Source organism: Strigops habroptila, chromosome 8 (genome assembly GCF_004027225.2).
Source record: "Strigops habroptila isolate Jane chromosome 8, bStrHab1.2.pri, whole genome shotgun sequence".
NCBI classification, from domain to species: Eukaryota; Metazoa; Chordata; class Aves; order Psittaciformes; family Psittacidae; genus Strigops; species Strigops habroptila.
In genome coordinates, this window is record NC_044284.2 from 47,740,486 (window position 1) to 47,759,501 (window position 19,016).

Sequence of the window (19,016 nt, forward strand, 5' to 3'; positions counted from 1 at the left end):
AAGTTTGAAGAGGAACAGTTAGTTTTCTTTGTAGGTTTGCAACAGCGAGCACCTGTTTCACTTGTATTCTTCAGTAAAAACTGTATCTGTTTCACAAAGCACTTCTACAACAGTCAATTGTTTTAGTTTGAACTGCTATGGAAAACCACCATTCTGCTGAAGCTAACAAAAAGGTGACTAGCACTGCACAATTTGTGAAGTTTAGAAATGAGCGATTAGGATGAATTTCATGATTGTCTCTAATCAGAGATCTGCTCAATGGTAGGCACTAACAGCATTCTGTGTAACAGGATTTTTTATGGCTTATAAATTTCTTTTGCCTTTCAAATTCTATTATTAGAAATCTCCATCATTTTAATAAAGAATGAGATCCTTCCCAAAACATTCATGCTGTCCTACAGATTGAACAGAGATTAAATCCCTATTACTGAAAGGGTATAACATTTTATTCAATTGATTTTAGGTTTAAAGTCATTCATGTGACCTCCCTTTATATTTGAAATGTCTTTTCAATAGATATGCATGATAGGTAGTGGAAAATTTCTTTTCCTACTCCATACTAATAGGCTGCAGCAGTGGCAGGTGAGATTATGATCTTTGACTGGTTTGGTAAAGAGGTGAAATGCCAGGCTGAAGTTTGTCCCATGTCTTGGTGAAGATGGAAATGGTGTATCTTGCACATTTATGGAGTGTAATATTTCTAAAATCAGAATCCTTTGCAAATGTAACTCTGGATGGGAGCCCTCACAGGATGTACTTCAACTTATGCTTCTTAATTTAAGCATTACAGATCTTACAGGATGTACTTCAACTTACGCTTCTTAATTTAAGCATTACAGATATGTGGTCCTCTACTTACAAGTATGTAATTGTGAAATACACCGAGTTACACAACTGCTGTGCTTACAAGCAGTTTGATTAATTGTATGTGAAAACTGTAATTTTCAGTGAGATTTTAATTATGAAACCAAGTTGAAGGTTTCTCGTTGGAGGAAGTAAAAATTTATGTGGACAATTCAGTTCTGTAGTTACTGGAAAGTCATAGAAAGTAAAGAAGCTAAAGTATCATCACCAGTAAAGAGATAAAACTGTGATATTGCAAACATAATAGATGTAAGAAACATTATGTCCATGAGTCTATATAGAGGAATATTGTATTTATCAAGCAGGTTTTCTGTGTGTTGCTGTACACAACAGATTAGAAAATTTGAAGTTTTAAAGACAAATTATCCAAAGCAACCTATGGGTATACACATAGTAAATATAGAAGTACTAATGAACTTTAAATTCACACCTGCTTTTTATGTGTTAACTTCATGTATTTAACTTTTTATGTATTAATCTTTTATGTATTATTAACTGATGTACTCAGTTGCTCAGATTTTATTTGTACTGGACTTGTGTCTACTGCTACCTGAAACATATTGCCCCAAGCCAAGTTTGCAATAGCTATCCAGAACTGGGTTACTGTTTTTACTGCCCCTCTGGTTACTCCTCAGGATTGAAGTCACAGTAGTATTGGGATTTCAAACATTAGTCATAAATGGAATGTCAGAAAATTGAGGATGCAGGTGATACAACAATGCTCCAGTTTTAACTATGAATGCCATAGCTTTTCAGCCTCTTAAATGACTGCACTAAAGTGACAGAAACCTTAGTGTTGAGTGATTGTGTTATGTCTCACAATAGCATTTTGCTTCATAATAGCAATTCAAATGCCTACTTATATATTTCCTAACCTCACTTTAATTTTCTGCTTAATAAACACAGTCAGTATGGTTTCATTTGTTCAGAAGTGCCAGATGTAGATTTTTGGCAAAATTCACCCTGTAGGAGAGAAACTGTTATTTAAATTATTTTACACTTTTCATAGTGTTAATTCTCACTGGTGATCATATAAGTAACGCTTTTATAAAATTTTAGTAATGCAGAATTTATGCCTAATATTGTAGTTCATATTGTTGTAAATCTAGGAAGTACCTAAACCAAACATAAATACAACAGTGTGCACTTTTTTATGCTCTCAAGTTTATGCATCAGTGCTGTGTGAGCATGTGTCTGTGCATATCTATGAATTCAGTATTGGACCAACATAGCATTTTACATATTCCAGATAAGTCCCCGTATCTAACTGCAGTCTCACTGGATTTAAGGATTCAGTGTACATAAAAAAGTAGAAATTCATTTGTTGGAAGTTTTAATAAATCTATTTTTGTCTGTTCGCCTGTTTTTAATGCTTGCAAAAACATTATTTCAAAGAATATTTTTAGTTGGAACATGTTAATATAGATTAAAAAGTTTAATACATGGTACAGACTATAATTTTGTTCAACATCTAATATTTCTCCTGAATATGGAGTCTGAGCTTGATTTTCTGAGCTTTGATTTCTCTTTTCAGTCCAGTGAGCTTTTTGTGTACTTCAGTATTTGCTTGACTGAAGCATAAGACTCCATACTGGATCTTCACACATATGTTTTTAAACATACATAATCCTTCCTGAATTAGACAATATGGTATCTCAAAATCAGAATATTTCCAGCTTATTTCAGTTATCAGCTGTATTTAATCAATGCAGTTGTTTTGTTTAAACTTCATGTTAAAAATGAGATGCAGCGTGTCTGTGGTCTTGTCAACTAGCAGTATTCTCTAATGAAATGTTGAACTGGGTTTTAATCCTTGTGTTCATTTCTCTGAATGTTTACATGTTGGCTTAGCTGAAAGTGGAAAATTCACATTTTTTAAACATGGTTGTCAATAAAATATTTGCACTATCACAGTATAGAAAAAAAATTTAGTCCTTGTGATGTGACAGGAGATGAGCAGATCAGTTTAAGGAGGTTGGTCAATTAAACATTTGGATGAAAGTCTTCTAAAAAAGAATATGTATACACTTTTTCACTATTTCTGCTGAATTTTCATGATTTTTCTTTCAACGTCAGATCTCATTACTCACTTTGCCAGCCTGTCTGCAAAACCAGTAAACTGATTCTCAAAGCCAAAAGGTACCTTGGCTATCACCATAAGTGACGGGGCAGCTGGGACTCAGCAACAGGACAGTTGGTGGCTCGCCAGCCAAAATAGTTCTGCCCCACAGCTGTCAAGGCTCTAAGATACTCTAATGTATCTGAAGTATTACAACACAATTTTAATGAACTGCTTTTGCCCTCTGCTTTGAACACTTTACGTGTATCCCACTTCTTACTTGCGTGGGGCACAAGGTATTAGTTTTATCTTCTGAAGCTCTTTAGTATCTGTCCCTTCTGTAACCAGTACTGCTTGCTCAGTCACTATCAAGGCGAGATTCCTGCCTCCCATTAGCACCCATTGCTCATGTATACACTTTTTTACCTGCTTGGAAGGTGTTCCTAGGAATGTTGATGCAGCTACTTCATTATCCTTCCTCACAGCTTTCCGAAAAATAAAGTTCTTATGCAGAGGCTTCAAAGCTTGGCAGTGGATATACGGTAGTTGGTTGAGACTCGTGGCTGTTGAGTGTGTGATTTAGTCTTACTGATTCTCAGTTGCATTTCCCTTGTTCCTTTATATTTATGGTAACATTTTAAATCTCTTATCTTGTACTTATCTTTTAAGCCTTTTGTTCCTGAGACTGTTAATTGGTTTATGTGTTCACACTATGTACTGATTTAGTAACTTAGATTTCTAGGTGTTGCTGCAGGGTGTATCTGAATAGTTACTTAAATATACTTCAGAAAACCTTGAATTAGAGCCCCTTTCTGTCCTAATATGGTTGTTACTTTTTAGAGAAGTATTCAAAGTTGCTTTCAGAGTGGGAACTAGGAAAGAGTTAAACTCTTCCTGTGCTGGATTACTGTAGCATGGCACATACTCTGTTATCCTGTGTTTAACAGCACTTTTCATGGTAAATTTTCTATTTGAAGCAACCAGGAATACATTAGACTGGATTATTCAGAGTACCAGTACTTGAATGGTATTCATTGTAAGTTCTGGATAACTTGGTGGCTGAAAGGTACATCTCCTGGCTCCAGAACCTGTGATACTCAATGCTCTATTTTTTAATAAAAACAGAAACGGAAATGAGCTTCTCAACATATATTCTCTTAATCTCTGCTATATTTGAAAAAATTGTTTCTCCAAAGCCTGTTAAAGTAGATGTGTCCCCAGTGAACCTGAACATTCCTGAGTCTTCTGTATCTTGTTTTTTTTCAGATTAATCGTGCCCCGAGCTTTGGAACTGATCAAAAAATAGACTATGATGTAAAAAAAGGCGTTCTGCTAAATGCATTAAAGCTTCTCAACATACGGTAAACTTGTCCTCTTCAGTCTGGCTCTCATTTGCTTTGATTTGGTATTTTTTTCTTTTGTTTGTTTGAAATTTGAACTGGGCTATGAGAAAATTAAAACCTTTTTTCCCACCTTGGTATTTTCAAAATATAGATGTTTCCCATGCTGGCAGTTTTGCTACTGAAATTAACCCAGACTTGATTTTTCTTCTTCTTGCTCATGTGCTTGCAAAAAATAAGTGGTAATAGTAATTTTCATACTTCTTAAAAAATTGATTTTCCAAACAGGTCCTAAAGTGGGGATAGGAGTGCAGTCATGGGCATGTGGCCACATAGGAAATATGCTGGTGATAGTTTCACATACAGTCAGCAGCCGTACTCCCCACCCTACAGGAAAACTTTGTAGTTGGGAAATGTTGGAAAAAAAATCTACACCTCAGGAAAATAGATAGAATGATGTTTGTATAGTAAATTATAGTACAGAGTCATCAAAGAACACCTTAACGCGTGAAAATATTGTAGCCATAAAAGTTAGTATTTCAAAAAAAATCTTAATGAGAGTTTCAATTGTGATTTTGTATCACAAAGTGGATATGACTGACTGGAAAATACAGATGATACATATGAGAAGAAAGTGCATCTCATTGCAGCAGCATTGGGTTGACATAATAACATCTGTGTTTCAGGACAAGTGATAAAAGGAAAAATTTAGCTCAACAGAAGGCTGAGTCTCAAAAAAGACTGTATGGTCAAGGTTCAATGAAAAAACTGTTGCCAGGTTCCTCAGACTGGGAGAGGCAGCGCCACACACTGGAAAGGAGAAAAGAAGAGCTGGTAGGAAGGCAAAAAATGTGCTGTTTATTGCTTGTGGCTTATGTTGCTTTTTGTTTTAATTGTCTTATTTTCCTGATTTGTAGAAGGAAAGACTTGCACAAGTACGTAAACAGATTTCCAAAGAGGAGCATGAAAATAGACACATGGGGAACTACAGGTAACTATTTTTGACTGTATTATTAGGAAGTATTCAAGGCCGCCTTTAGGAATAACATAAACAAGTATATGGGGTAGATGATAATTTTTGCATTTTTATGTGTAGGAATTTATAGAAAATATATATATGTAGACCAGGTTATCTATGAGCTTGCCAAAAGATCAGGAAATTTATTGGTGCTTCCACCATTTTTGATATAATGGCATTTGAGATTCTATATTCATATTTTTGCGCTTTGATTTTGTATCTTAGTAAGCTTAAACAGAAGTATCTTCAGATTCCTTTGTAAAATATGTTCAGAAGGAAGCTATTATAACTTGTTGGTTATAATAGGCATTGGCCAGAAACCAAGAATTTTGTGTTTTGATATTGTTGTTGTTGTTATTTCTTTATATTTGCTTCAATGAGAAGTGAAAGCGAGGCCTATGAATACTTGGCAAAAGGGAGCGGAGTATGGCTAGGAAGAGGTGATGGGCGTATTTGCCCACTCTTTTTAACATTCATCCAGGACATGGGATGTCTGACTTCACGTCTTTTATTCTGAATTAGTCAGAAAGCCTTTACTGCTATTCTTCATCTCTGCTTTTTGGAACAAATGTTCTATAATTCTCAGTAAAACTCTCATTTAAACAGATAAATTTTTCTGTGAAATTTTCATTTTTGATGAATTAAGGTTTTGCTTACAAAAAGTCTTTCTTTGTAACATTCCCAGTTTTAATTACATCTTTTCTTGATGTGGAGCTAAGCCAGTACATCAAAAAAGTGCCCCAAAATGAAGCAGTTATTTTCATGCTCCTTATACTACAAGAGAGAAACGTGATGTTTTAATACATTTTGCTTTTTCAATAACTTGAACGTTTAACTTCTAACTAATCACATTTTAGGTTTCTTATCCAGTTCTTGACTGAAAATGAACCAAATGTTCTCTTTATTGAGCTTTTTGGTTACTGTAAATCAATAAAAAGACAAAAATACTTTGTTTTCCTTAGGGAAAAGAGAAGGGTCATTTCATGAGGAATATGCGCATGTAAAAGGATAGAACAGCTTTGTATTTTCCTGTTACCCCAGGACTCCTACTGGAATCAGTGGGCTGTTTGTGCTTGCAGATACTTGACTAAGCCAATTGCTGAACTGACATCCATAGATTAAATCAAAGCCTGCTGAGGTTGATAAATGTTATCCTCGATTTTTATCTTCCCAGAACATTGTAAAAAGTTTACAAAAGGCTACAAAATCATAAAAGTCATATAAAGCCATAAAGGGTACCTATGCTTTTGCACAGTGCAGGCAGAATTAACTTACGGATTACTCCTTTACAATACATTAGAAATTAGTCTTCCACCTTCGCAATTTCTGGCTGTGTTTCAGGCATTCATGACCAATGGATTGGAGTGGTTTTCTTCAAAGCCCATTGTTGCTTGATGAGCATGAATAAATCACCAAGTGCTGCTTCTCATATTGTCATAATCTCCTTACCTGTGAATTTAAAGAATAATAGCATATCTGCTCTAGTGGAAAATCAGTCACCCTGTACATCTGTGTACCAGAAAAATTGTTTTTCTTATAGTACCTCTTTCTTCCTGTTCATTATTTTGAAGGATTTAGCATTCAAGTGCAGCACATACTCAAGTTTTATTTTACATCATGCCCATTAACTGAAAGCAATTGTTCAGATTTTCACTGTTTTGTGTCCTTTTACTGCCAATGCAAATTGTTTTGTGGCTCTGAATTTTACATGCAATATTTTGTTAATATTTCATGAATCATTCACACCCGCATGCATCATTCACACCCACTAAAATTTCAGAGCACTGCAAAACTGAGTTTTGGTATATCTCTGGAATGACCTGCATGGTATTTTTTTGACTGGCTAATTGCTGGTTTAAACATGAATGTGTTCACAGAATTAAAATTAGATTTAGAGAGCGATGTTCGGAGTATATGTTTCATGATGTGATATTATATAATTATCATAGATGGGATGCATATGCATTATAGAATAGACTGTGAATTAACTGCATTACTTTTGTTCCTAGTGTGATAGGTAAATCAGCTTCTATCTTAAACTCAGTTTTTCTCCTCTATTTTAGGCGAATTTACCCTCCTGATGATAAGACATTACTTGAAAAGTACGAGAGTTTGTTAGCCACTGCTTTCCAGACATTTCTTGCTGGGAGGGCAGCTTCTCTTCAACGGGAAATGAATAACCCTTTAAAAAGAATGAAGGTACTACAGCACAAAAAGTATTTGCTCTAGGAGTTATTTATCTGATTTTGTGACCTTGTGGATTAGTTTCACGATAATCATGTGTGATGGCTAATAAATGGTGCTTGATAATGTTTCCATCATTTTATTATTATTCTTTGTGCAGCCTGTGGGCCAGATCCTTGAATCTAGATGAACTGCAGTGGACCCAGGGTGGAGACAGGCTAGATGGCTTTAAGCTACTTTACCATTTCCTCAGCCTTACCCCTGGCCAAACCAGAGGTTGGCAGAAACTGCTTTTGAGCTGGTAATTGCCTCCTTCTTCCTCCAGTAATGTCCCCAGCCTATTCATCCACTTGTGTGGACTGGATCGAGAGATATCATAAAACCAGCTCCACTAGTTCCAGACATCCAAAACCTCTCCCTGATAGCCTAGGAAAATGGTTATATTTAAAATAACCAACTAGTGTGATTTAATTTGAAATCTGAGAAATAATTTCCCATCTTTGTAGTTGGCATCACCCAGCAGTTTTACAGGAATCTTTGTTCAACCATTTCTTCAGACTTTTATCATTAATAAATGTTGAGACTTGATTTTAACTTTCAATTTCATGTTGATTGTAAGCAGAGATGCATGCATCAGAAGAAATACTTTTATATCCTCCTGTGGAGGGATGCATAGTCTTATTTCAGGAATTAGTAATCAAAGTAATTTCAAATTCCTACTACTTGGTGCTTGAATTTTGGAAGGATAGGATATGTGCTGCTTTGAATTAATTGTAGTGAAATTCCTGTTTCTAGGAGGAGGACATTTTGGATCTTCTGGAGCAGTGTGAAATAGATGATGAAAAGCTAATGGAAAAGTGCACCAGGCAGCGAGGACCTAAGGTATTTGATTTTTAGATACCAATTTTTTTATTTCACTCTGTAGAGAGGAAGTCTGAAAATTTTAAGTGGGGAATGTAGTTAGCTGATCCTGGTGGAAGTTTTCTTCCTCAGACTGCCATTAGCCATTTTTTTTTTTTAAGTATGAAGAGAAGCATAACTACCTTTTGTCCAAGTAAATCCCACTAAAATTTTAACTGGATATGAGATCCTTCTTTTCCTGTCTAAACAATTTTGAGGAATTGTGCCTGGCAACAATTGTTGTACAAGAGATTGCTTGATTTCAGTGTGTATTCAGAATTCAGATATGATTTTCATATCCATAGCCTATCCCAAAAGAATGCTTTCATCTTTAAACAGTTAGTGCCAAAATGAAGAATTTTGAGATCATGGGGTAAAATGCATTATGGAGCCTCTAAGGATTGAATATGATTATTATGTATTTGTAGCTTGCTTACTTGCTAAAATTCTTTCATGGTATATCTTGGAGCCAGTTCCATATCCAAAATCTGCTTTTAAAGTGAATGTATATTATTTTTAGCTTGATGGATTCTGGTTGTGTGCATAGTTCATGCAAGTCTTTGCCTTAAATACACTGCGTATCTCTCTAAGCCAGTAAAGATAAATAGTTTGTGCTTGGCTAAAATAAGTATATTTCTTATATCCTGCAAACATTTTAGGTCAAGTCTGCTTAGAAGAGCCTACATTTACGTTCCTGAGCACTGATGGATTTGTTTATAGATGTGTGTAAATTTTTCTGCAGCATTTTACGTTTCTGATGACATGGTGTACAAATCTGGGAATTTCTGTACAAAATGAATGCAGACAATTGTCCTGAGCTTGCAGGGGTACTTTAGATGTGTGCAAGAATCCAAAGAGCTACATCTTATTACAGGCATGCATACTGGAAAGAGGATCTGCATACCCAATCTGGTATTAAGATAGATTTGCAGGAACCTCATTACAAATATAGGGATTTTTGTGAGCTAGTGTTTTAACGGTGGTAGATTCATTTAAAGAAGAGAGGAAAAAAAAAATCCAGTCCATTCAGTAACACACTTAATCTACATTCTTCAGGGATTCTTTTCCTTGAGATTTTTTTTTTTTTTTTCAGTTCTTTAACACAGGGTCACTTAATTCAAGTTTATTCTCAGTCACATATTTCCTTTTTTTCCAGAAGACTATCTTTTCCTAGCAGCCCTCAGAGATCATCTGTCTGGTTGACTGTGTGCACAGAGACTTGATGTATACTATCTCTACACTGGTTGCACACAAGCCATTCCCAAGCTGGAGGCCATAAACATTTAATAGAGTACTGAGCCCAAATTGATGAGCCTTTCTTAATTAGTTTTAAGATGAAGTTTGATCAATTTCTGAGTGAGACTATATGACATGGTCCTAATTTATAGCAGGCAAATGGATTCTGTAGCTTACAAGCTGCTTTACCATTACAATATAGTTTGCAATTACAGGAGACAGAAAAAATTGTTTATGACCAAAATTCCCACTTTTTTTTTTTTCCTACTCATAAGATTGATTAAATCAAAAGGGAAGGCAATAAAACTAGCTTATCCAAGGAGATTGTTTCTTTTCTTTGCAGTATGCGCACTTCATGCAGGATCTCTATTCCTGCGTCTTTTTCAGGGTCCTGATACACTTCTCAATCCTTTAAACCATGCCTACAGTGAAGCCATGTGACTGGAGACTTCCCTGGTTGCATAATATCCTATGCACTCCCTTTGAAATACAGATGACCATTGCGGATGGTCCTTGTATCTTGACCAAAAGAGCATCACCTTTTTCCTGTAAGGGGTAAGGTGCATATGGCTAATAATATGCATTTAATTAGCCACCTTTTTGTAAAGGATCTGCTATGAGATATGTATTATCTAAACATATATCGGTATAGAACTCTGGTGAGTGAGGTAGGCAGTAGAATTTACTTTTGCCCAGTAATCTATCAGGTAAGAGAATAATCCAGCTGTAAAACTCACCTTCTTGTAGTCATAAATCCCACAAATAAAGATTCATTAGCATAGCAAAGAACTAACATATGCAAGATCTAACAGACAAAACAAACCTGAGGGAACAGTACTTTTGATGTCATGTTACCCAACATGAAAGATTCTTTTGGAAGGTCATAGAGTCCTCTCCTCCATTAAAAGTCAGCGGCTGGCCTGCTGGCAGATGCTACTGGCAGATGCTCTGCCTTGGGCACGCTCTCTTCCTTGGAAAAAAGATCAGTCAGGACTCAGAAAACTCTATACAGAACAGCTGGAATAGTTAGGAGAGAAAAGCGTTTTCCTCTCCATCCTCCTCCATACATAGAAACATATATATACACACACATAGGCATTTATGCATACATACATATATCTATATATGAGGGCTCATATCATATATATGAGGAGCTCAGAGGAGGAAAAAAGACAAGAATTTCACAGAAGGCGTTTTTGCTTGCAATTAAAATATTACTGAATTCTACTTAGAATGACAAATGCCTTCTGAAAATGTCTGGTTTGTTTGTAGCCTCTAGAGGGCACCTTATACTTACACACTGCAAGGTTTATTCATGTTTATTGCATTGCACCTGTTTGTGCAGGAAAAAGAACTAAGGAAATAAAATAACAGATATTTTAGAGGAAAAGAGCAATTACTTGTATTTTTATTCTTCTGGTATAAAACCAGATGAGTTTAATCAAAGAAAAATCAGGTCAGCATCAGGGGAAAATCAAGGTGATTAGAATTGCTAAGCAATCAAATATCTCTTATTTTAAGAGGTCAGTTTAAACCCAGATCTAGCTATTATTTATCATTATTGCTTTTTGTAATTTCTTTGACCTTTCTTTCTATTCTTCTTTGTTAATTGATGTGAAGTCTTAGCCAGGATGTTCTTATTGTTTAGTGTAAAATGTGTGAGGAACATGTATATGACAAGTGGGAGTGAGATCTACTTTAAAGCCCCTGTGAGTTTTCACTGAAAATGTTTATTACACCTTGTATAACTCATCAGGAATGTCTGATCAATGTATCTCTGTGATATACAGCATATCAGGGTTAGGACAGCTATTTTTGAGACAGCAGTTAAGTGTTGAGGCACCTTAATTTCTCCTTTTGGCAAGTAGATATCAAAATATTCCCTGTGTAATTGAATAATTGCCAGGGCTCTTCTCAATGGAATATTCTTCTTCAGCTCTTCCTTATCTGATCTAACAGCTTGGGCTTGCATAAACATACTGTTGATTTTAAGTTAATGGCAGAAATCTCTTTTCTTTATTGTCTGGAATAGAAGTTTAGATAGAATATGTTTAGTTATAGAGTGTATCTTGCAGGATATCTTGGGGGTTTTTTCTATTGCCCTTCACAATAAATCTTGGTGCATTATATTATGCTAAGATAATAGGGCAATTTAAATTCACCCTGAGAGTACTTCTATTTCACTCTGACCCAAAATATGTTCAGAAATTATATTAATTTTTTTAAATCTGAGTTTTCATTGGAGTCCATTAGATGACTAGGAAGATGAGGCCATCACCATAGGTTATTATAACTAAGAGAAAATTACTGGAAAGAAAAGGTTTCGGGGAAAAAAAGTGACCACGTAAGTCTTCTTAGGATAATGGATATTTTGGAGGATATTGCATTTTTCTTGTCTGCCTGATGACAGATGGAAGAAGAAATATTTTCATTTGTAGTTTCTGTTCTTCCATCAGTTTCTGTCTTCAACGTTTTGATTTTTGTCTCACAGTATTCTTGGTAATAACACAAGATTAATTCCCAATGACACTGAATCCCATGTGCATATGGGACGCCAAACACACCTAGTGTAGCTTGCTGTATTCTTACAGTTTCTCCTTTCTGCAGGATGTGGATTAATCACTTTCTCTTTCAGAAGTATGCCAGCCAGAGTTCCCCGATGTATTTCTTTACTTCATGTTGATCACTGTTAAACGTTATTGCAAATATCAGTAAGGGATTGAAACTGATGGTAAATGTATTCTGTATCACTTGATTTATGATTTCAAACTATAATTAAAAATGTTTGGTAGTGTAAGTCATACTTGAAATAGAACATTTTTTTTTTTCCTTTACTATGTTATGCTGCTGTTCATGTAAGAAAGATTAGGATTACTGTGTAGTGACTATTTAAGCATTTATTCTAAAATTAAGGATAAACTTCCCATCTAATTTGGAGTGTTTTAAATACGTACAAATGAACGTGCCTGAATCGGGGACCTAGTGTGATAGTAAGGCATTCTTTTGGGATTATGAAGGAATTGAATTTCTTGGGTGTTTTTTTTTTCTTTTTCCTTTTTTTTTTTTTAGCCCCTGTATTCAATGCCAGAAAGTGCACAGCCCTTAAGGAAACTTAAGTACTACAATAGTGATAGTACCTGCGACAGCAGTAGCAGTATTTCAGAATCAGCAGAAGAAACTGAAAAGGAAGATCAAAAGGAAGATCACAATGAAAAAAAAGAGAAAAAGGTTTCATATGATCTTGAAGAAAATAAATACAAATCTTTGGAACGATCAGGTAAGTTAAATGACCACTTTTGCAAGTAAGTCAGTCTGGCGTTTACAACAAGTTATATAAAATACTTCAGTATTGTAGAATGTATCAACATTTGTAACCAGTTTAACACTGGTTTCCTTGTTTTGTCATCTCTAAAATTTTTTCTGTTCTGGGTTGGGGCAATCCCAGGCACAGCTACAGGTTGGGTGGAGAAGAGATTCAGAGCAGCCCTGGGGAGAAGGACTTGGGAGTGGTGGTTGATGAGAAATTTAACATGAGCCGGCAGTGTGCACTTGCAGCCCAGAAAGCCAACCGTGTCCTGGGCTGCATCAAAAGAAGCGTGACCAGCAGGTCGAAGGAGGTGATCCTGCCCCTCTACTCTGCTCTCATGAGACCTCAGTTGGAGTACTGCGTACAGTTCTGGTGTCCTCAACATAAGAAGGACATGGAGCTGTTGGAGCGAGTCCAGAGGAGGGCCACGAGGATGATAAGGGGGCTGGAGCACCTCCCCTATGAAGACAGGCTGAGAGAGTTGGGGCTGTTCAGCGTGGAGAAGAGAAGGCTGCGTGGAGACCTCATAGCAGCCTTCCAGTATCTGTAGGGGGTCTATAAGGATGCTGGGGAGGGACTCTTCCTTAGGGACTGTAGTGGTAGGACAAGGGGTAATGGGTTCAAACTTAAACAGGGGAAGTTTAGATTAGAATTAAGGAAGAAGTTCTTTGCAGCAAGGGTGGTGAGGCACTGGAATGGGTTGCCCAAGGAAGCTGTGAATGCTTCATCCCTGGCAGTGTTCAAGGCCAGGTTGGACAGAGCCTTGGGTGACATGGTTTAGTGCAAGGTGTCCCTGCCCATGGCAGGGGAGTTGGAACTAGATGATCTTAAGGTCCTTTCCGACCCTTACTATTCTATGATTCTATAAATGAATGAAAATAAATTAAAAAAAAAAAAACGCAGATAAAATGGATATTCTTTTGCCAGGAATGCTAAAGAGAAAGATACACCTGGGCTGCACTTGGAAATGGTGTGAATGATTTTTTTCTCTGTGAAAGATAGTCTTATTAAGCTTGAATTCACTGGAATATAGAAAGGATAAAGAAATTTATCTGGAGACATACAGAAGGTAAATTATTCCAGATGAGATCCCTGCAGGTTTTTTTTGTGATTGTTCTCTTGCTTGCTGCAGAGCATTAGTGTGAGCATGTTCTGTTGAACGTGGTAGATACAGCATGTTATTTTTTTGTTTTAGCATTGTATTGTCTCAAAGAATCGTGTTATTGCACACATATAATGCTGCCTTTAAAATTTTATTTTTCATAGCAGCATCCTTTATTTTGCAGAAGACAACAGCTCTGTAGGATCTGGATCTGCAAATATGGGCTTCATCAACCAAATTTTCTCTTCTGCTTCCATACTCCTACAGTCAGGAAGCCACACACAGTAGCCACATACTTCTTGACCTATAGGGCATCTGATGCATGTTATAGAGGACTGGAGTCTACCTGATTAAAGCTGACTATGAGGAAGAAATAAATCATAGAATCATAGAATAGTAAGGGTTGGAAAGGACCTCAAGATCATCTAGTTCCAACCCCCCTGCTGTGGGCAGGGACACCTTGCACTAAACCATGTCGCCCCAGGCTCTGTCCAACCTGGCCTTGAACACTGCCAGGGATGGAGCATCCACAACCTCCCTGGGCAACCCATTCCAGTGCTTCACCACCCTCACTGTAAAGAACTTCTTCCTTATATCTAATCTAAACTTCCCCTGTTTAAGTTTGAACCCATTACCCCTTGTCCTGCCACCACAGTCCCTAAGGAAGAGTCCCTCCCCAGCATCCTTATAGGCCCCCTTCAGATACTGGAAGGCTGCTATGAGGTCTCCACGCAGCCTTCTCTTCTGCAGGCTGAATGATCTTATAGAGTATGTAAAGTATGTATTATTAGGGAATCTGACATGACTGACTGCTACATATATAGTTATTATTTAACATACATTATAGTACCACATATGTGCACATCTGTTGGTCATATATGTTGATAGTTACAAAGACTGAAAAATGGGTGTTAAGAGATTAAGAAGTAATTACATCATTCATTTAATTTGTCCGCAGGTAGAACGAACTGGAAACCTTCAATTAAAAATACAAAATCTCCATCACATTCATCCCCCACATCATCCACAGGTCCAATAAGACGTTCTGTAAGCTGCCCTCGTTCGATATCAATATTGACTATGCAGTCACAGGCAGCTGAGCAACGTCCCTTGTCAGCAAAAACATCTCTGCAAATGCAGCGTGCATCTTCAGTGAATAGGTCTCATTCTTTAAATCGTAGCCCAACTTCGGCCAGAGTCTCTCAGGCATCCAGCGTGGGAACTGTGAACTCTTCAGGGGTGAGTTAACAGCAGTTCCATTCAAAATGTGTTGTATTGCTCTAAAACTCAATAAATACCTTACTAATCTTACAGTGTCAGAAAACCTGAGGTACTGTAGTCAATGCTATTTTGACAGAAACTCTGGAATATAAGACTTCTAGACTTGCATATGACTTAAAGTGAGTGCTGGATGTGATGTTTCAGTTTCTGGTGTAGCAATAGAGATTTTACATTTTTTGAGAACAGAAACTTAAGAGTTTCTGTGACTGGGAAACCTTCTTTCCTAAACAGTTTTTTGAATATAGGAAGTTTTTACCTTCCTTATAAAAGTTCCTCTGGTTTGATTGAGGACTGCTGGTTCTAAAATAAGGATGTACCTCCCTTCAAAATCTCGACAGTCACAAAAATACGTATTTCAAAACCACTATTTATTGCAAGGCTAAATACATTGTACCAGAATAAAACATAAGTAAAACTTCGTATGAGTGTCCAGTGGAGAAGAAGGTGTAATTAATTTTCAACCAACTGTACCTATTTGGCATACATTATGCCACTGGAGTAGAGCTCTACTTGCAAAGTGAACATTTTCAAATTTACAGATAGTCCTTGTTGTCTTTAGGATTTGCCACTGCAATAACTGTCTTAGAAGCCATCTTTGTTTCTTTTTTTTTTTTTAAGTGAAGATAAAACTTCTTTCATTTTGAAGCCTGTCCCTAAGACAAACATTTAGACCTGGGTAGTCTAACTAAATAATTAATAGAATTAATAAATCAGATTAAACACTTATAGCTGCTTAGAATTTGTGTGGCTAGCTGTAATTTCCCAATGTACTTCTGAACCATACATTTTTTCCTTTTGTGACCAGACTGTCATCCCCTTTGGTATCTCCTTCACAGTCCAGGCATTTCTTCTTTTATGTTTGCGTGATGGACCACATATCCACTTATCCCTGGGTAGCGTTTGCTGGGATCAGTCCACAACCTCGTTCAGTACTGTACTGCGTGCTAGTGCCAGTGTATTTCCATTCATGCTGTGGTGCCTGACCTATATATTTCATCACCCAAATAATTCAGGTGGAGATGGGGAAAGCAAATTGGAACTTTTCATCCATATTTGCAGCCTTTCTCTATTGTGGTGAGCTTTGATTGTGAGAAATCCTTTTGTAATGCTAATTAACTTGCTTCATAGTGTTTACTATCTCTAATCATCATTTCTATCCGGTAGAACGCTCATTGTCTGTTTTGCCTGTGAGGTTTTGTCTAAATGATGAAAAAGGATCCTTTTAAAATTTTGTGCTGACATCTTGTGAAATACTCCTTAACATGGTTTTCCATCTTTAAAGTCAGCTAATAGAATTGGAAAGACATTAGGAGTGTGTCTTCACCACAACGTGTTAAAGGTATTTTTTATCATATTAGCTATCTCAAGTTTAAAAACTACCCTTTTATCATTGAGATGTACTCTGAGAGTTTAATGAGACATGGCTAATATAGATTTTTCTATTCACATTAACTTTATATCAAATACAAATTACTGAAAGATTAAAAACAGTCTCTTACCATCTGACATTAAAAATGGGCTAGTCACTTAAATTAACATTAGTAAGAAACCATACTCTCTTTTTCATGGGGAAAGCTCCACCACGGAAACGATCCTGATATGCAGAACAATTATGTTGGGTGATAGAGCTTAGGTCATGCTTCTTAAAATAATGTGAATAAAATTACTTACAGAATGGATAAGAAGTACTCATAATTTAGCACTGTATTCTGAATGGAACTCTGTTCATAATTATTTTTGCAACTAAGAATAATATACTATATATTACTGCTAGAATAAATTTAAAATTAATAAACTGTAACTTACTAAGAAGAAATAATTTGTGTGTGATAAAGTATTAGTTTATCTATCCTTTGGGCAAGAAAAGAGCAGTTTATTGCCATTTATGGAGGCTGCAGAGATCCAAATGTTCTAAAGGTATGGAAACTATAGAATAAGCAATTTGCCATTGGGAATTACAGGCACATTATTATAGGAGTTATAGACAAAAGTGGATTTGGGAATACTTGCTATGTTATTATTTCAGCCACATTATTATGCATCATATAGTAAAATGTTATGCTTGAAAATATTTATCACTTAAGCAAAAATATCACGAAGTAAGTATTGTAGTTCTTACAACATACAAAGATTTAGAAATGCCTAAAAATTTCAAATTTCATGCTTGAAAAAATGTAAAATTAAGCCCACTTAATCTTGCAAATGCAAAAGTATGCAAAAGTAAAGAAAGAGGATCAGAAATACTTCTAACTAATGTCTAAGATGTAAAGAAAACCCTCAAACCTTCCAGAGATGGTCTTACTCAGACACTGTAGGGGTTCAAGCTGCTGTGGGTATCAAAAGCACTGCTATTTTAAACAGAATCCTGGACAACCAAAGACACTGTCAGAACCCCCACTGACCACAGCAGGAGCAAAGTGTCCTTACTTTTTAATGCTTCCTGAAATCTTGGCACAATGACATATAATTGGCAGGTTTTGTTAAATTGTTGCAGTGCAGAATTGAAAGGAAGCTTTTTATGGCTAATAATTTTTTTATTATGTTGAATATAAATTCCAAGCCTGCTACTTACATTTCAAATTTATATTTTAAATGGTGGGCATCATAAATATTGAATATATATTTCTTTATTCTGTTTCCAACAAATATTTGAACAGTTTTTCTTTTAATTTCTTGACAACTGTAGGTAATGGTGATGCATTAGTGTACATGAGGCATATGTGTGTACATGAGTTAATAATTAAATAACGTCTATACACTTTACTAATATATTTTATGTCACCCTATTTAGAATGTATTTTTGTCAAGGAAACACCTTTGTAATGTGATCTAATGACATGCCTGCAATTTTTCCTCTGCTTCATATTGGTTTTTAGAGTGAGTCTTTGCTGCAACAGAAAACGAAAGAGCAAGAAATGGCTTTGACAAAAGAGACTCTTCTCATTATCAGTGACATGAGAATGAAGTTCCCAGGAAAAACAGATGAAGAATCAGAATTTATTATAGAAGATGTAAGTATCTAAAAATAAGAAAAGAATAAGGCTGGACACTTACTGTTTAGGCCACTAAAATGAAGGACAATAGAAAGCTCAATTTATGATTCATGAGCTTCTGTGGCCTTAAAACTTCCAAAACTCAGGACAGTTCAAAAGATTTCAAAAGCTTGGAGCTTTGCATGCTTTCTGACCTTAAAAGAGCCACAATGAAAACATTCCTATGTCCTTATAAAATACATGAGAAACAATCAGGACGGTTAGGAAAATTCATTTTTTCATTGTGGAGAAAGTTCAAACTTTTAAGTAAGCTAAAAAGAATGTTACAATGCATATTTCATCTGATATTGTTAGTACAGATCTTGACATGTTTAACTTCTCTTGCATAGACATACTAGAGAACTTGGAATGGCATGCTGCAAGACATGCTGGAAGTTTGGTAGTCATAAAGAACACCAGTCACACTCATCTAGTCTGCCAGGTTACCCTTTCTTACATCCAACATTGTCCTGAGCCTCATAAATTGATATCAAAGCCACATGAAACAATGCCCAATCCAAAGGGCAATTAAAAAGCAACATCTAATATTAAGACATATAAGAAGAAAATACAGGTTACCTAAATCCCTTTTAAATATCTAGTGCAAAGAAACTAACATCAGCTTGGAAAAGAAAAAAAAAATGAAGATAGAAGTTATTTTCACAGAATCACAGAATAGTTGGGCTTGGAAGG

General features: G+C 36.0%; 1 protein-coding gene across 8 annotated transcripts in view; it reads left to right on the forward strand.

Moving 5' to 3' along the window:
• Window positions 1-19,016, forward strand: part of TTLL7 (tubulin tyrosine ligase like 7) — a 71,655-nt gene that overhangs the window by 36,313 nt on the left and 16,326 nt on the right. For 6 of the 8 annotated variants that reach the window (XR_003992940.1, XM_030496451.1, XM_030496456.1 and 3 more), the window contains 9 exons: window positions 4,190-4,284; window positions 4,950-5,097; window positions 5,181-5,254; window positions 7,345-7,480; window positions 8,261-8,347; window positions 12,671-12,878; window positions 14,969-15,249; window positions 16,574-16,630; window positions 18,168-18,302. Coding sequence is in view for 6 of the 8 variants with exons in the window: in XM_030496451.1 (XP_030352311.1) it covers window positions 4,190-4,284; window positions 4,950-5,097; window positions 5,181-5,254; window positions 7,345-7,480; window positions 8,261-8,347; window positions 12,671-12,878; window positions 14,969-15,249; window positions 16,574-16,630; window positions 18,168-18,302 (1,221 nt within the window). In the remaining 2 variants the exon portion in view is untranslated. Of the gene's footprint in view, window positions 1-4,189; window positions 4,285-4,949; window positions 5,098-5,180; window positions 5,255-7,344; window positions 7,481-8,260; window positions 8,348-12,670; window positions 12,879-14,968; window positions 15,250-16,096; window positions 16,631-18,167; window positions 18,303-19,016 lie in introns of all 8 variants that reach the window. The other 2 variants (XR_003992941.1, XM_030496455.1) reach the window with 2 other exon arrangements.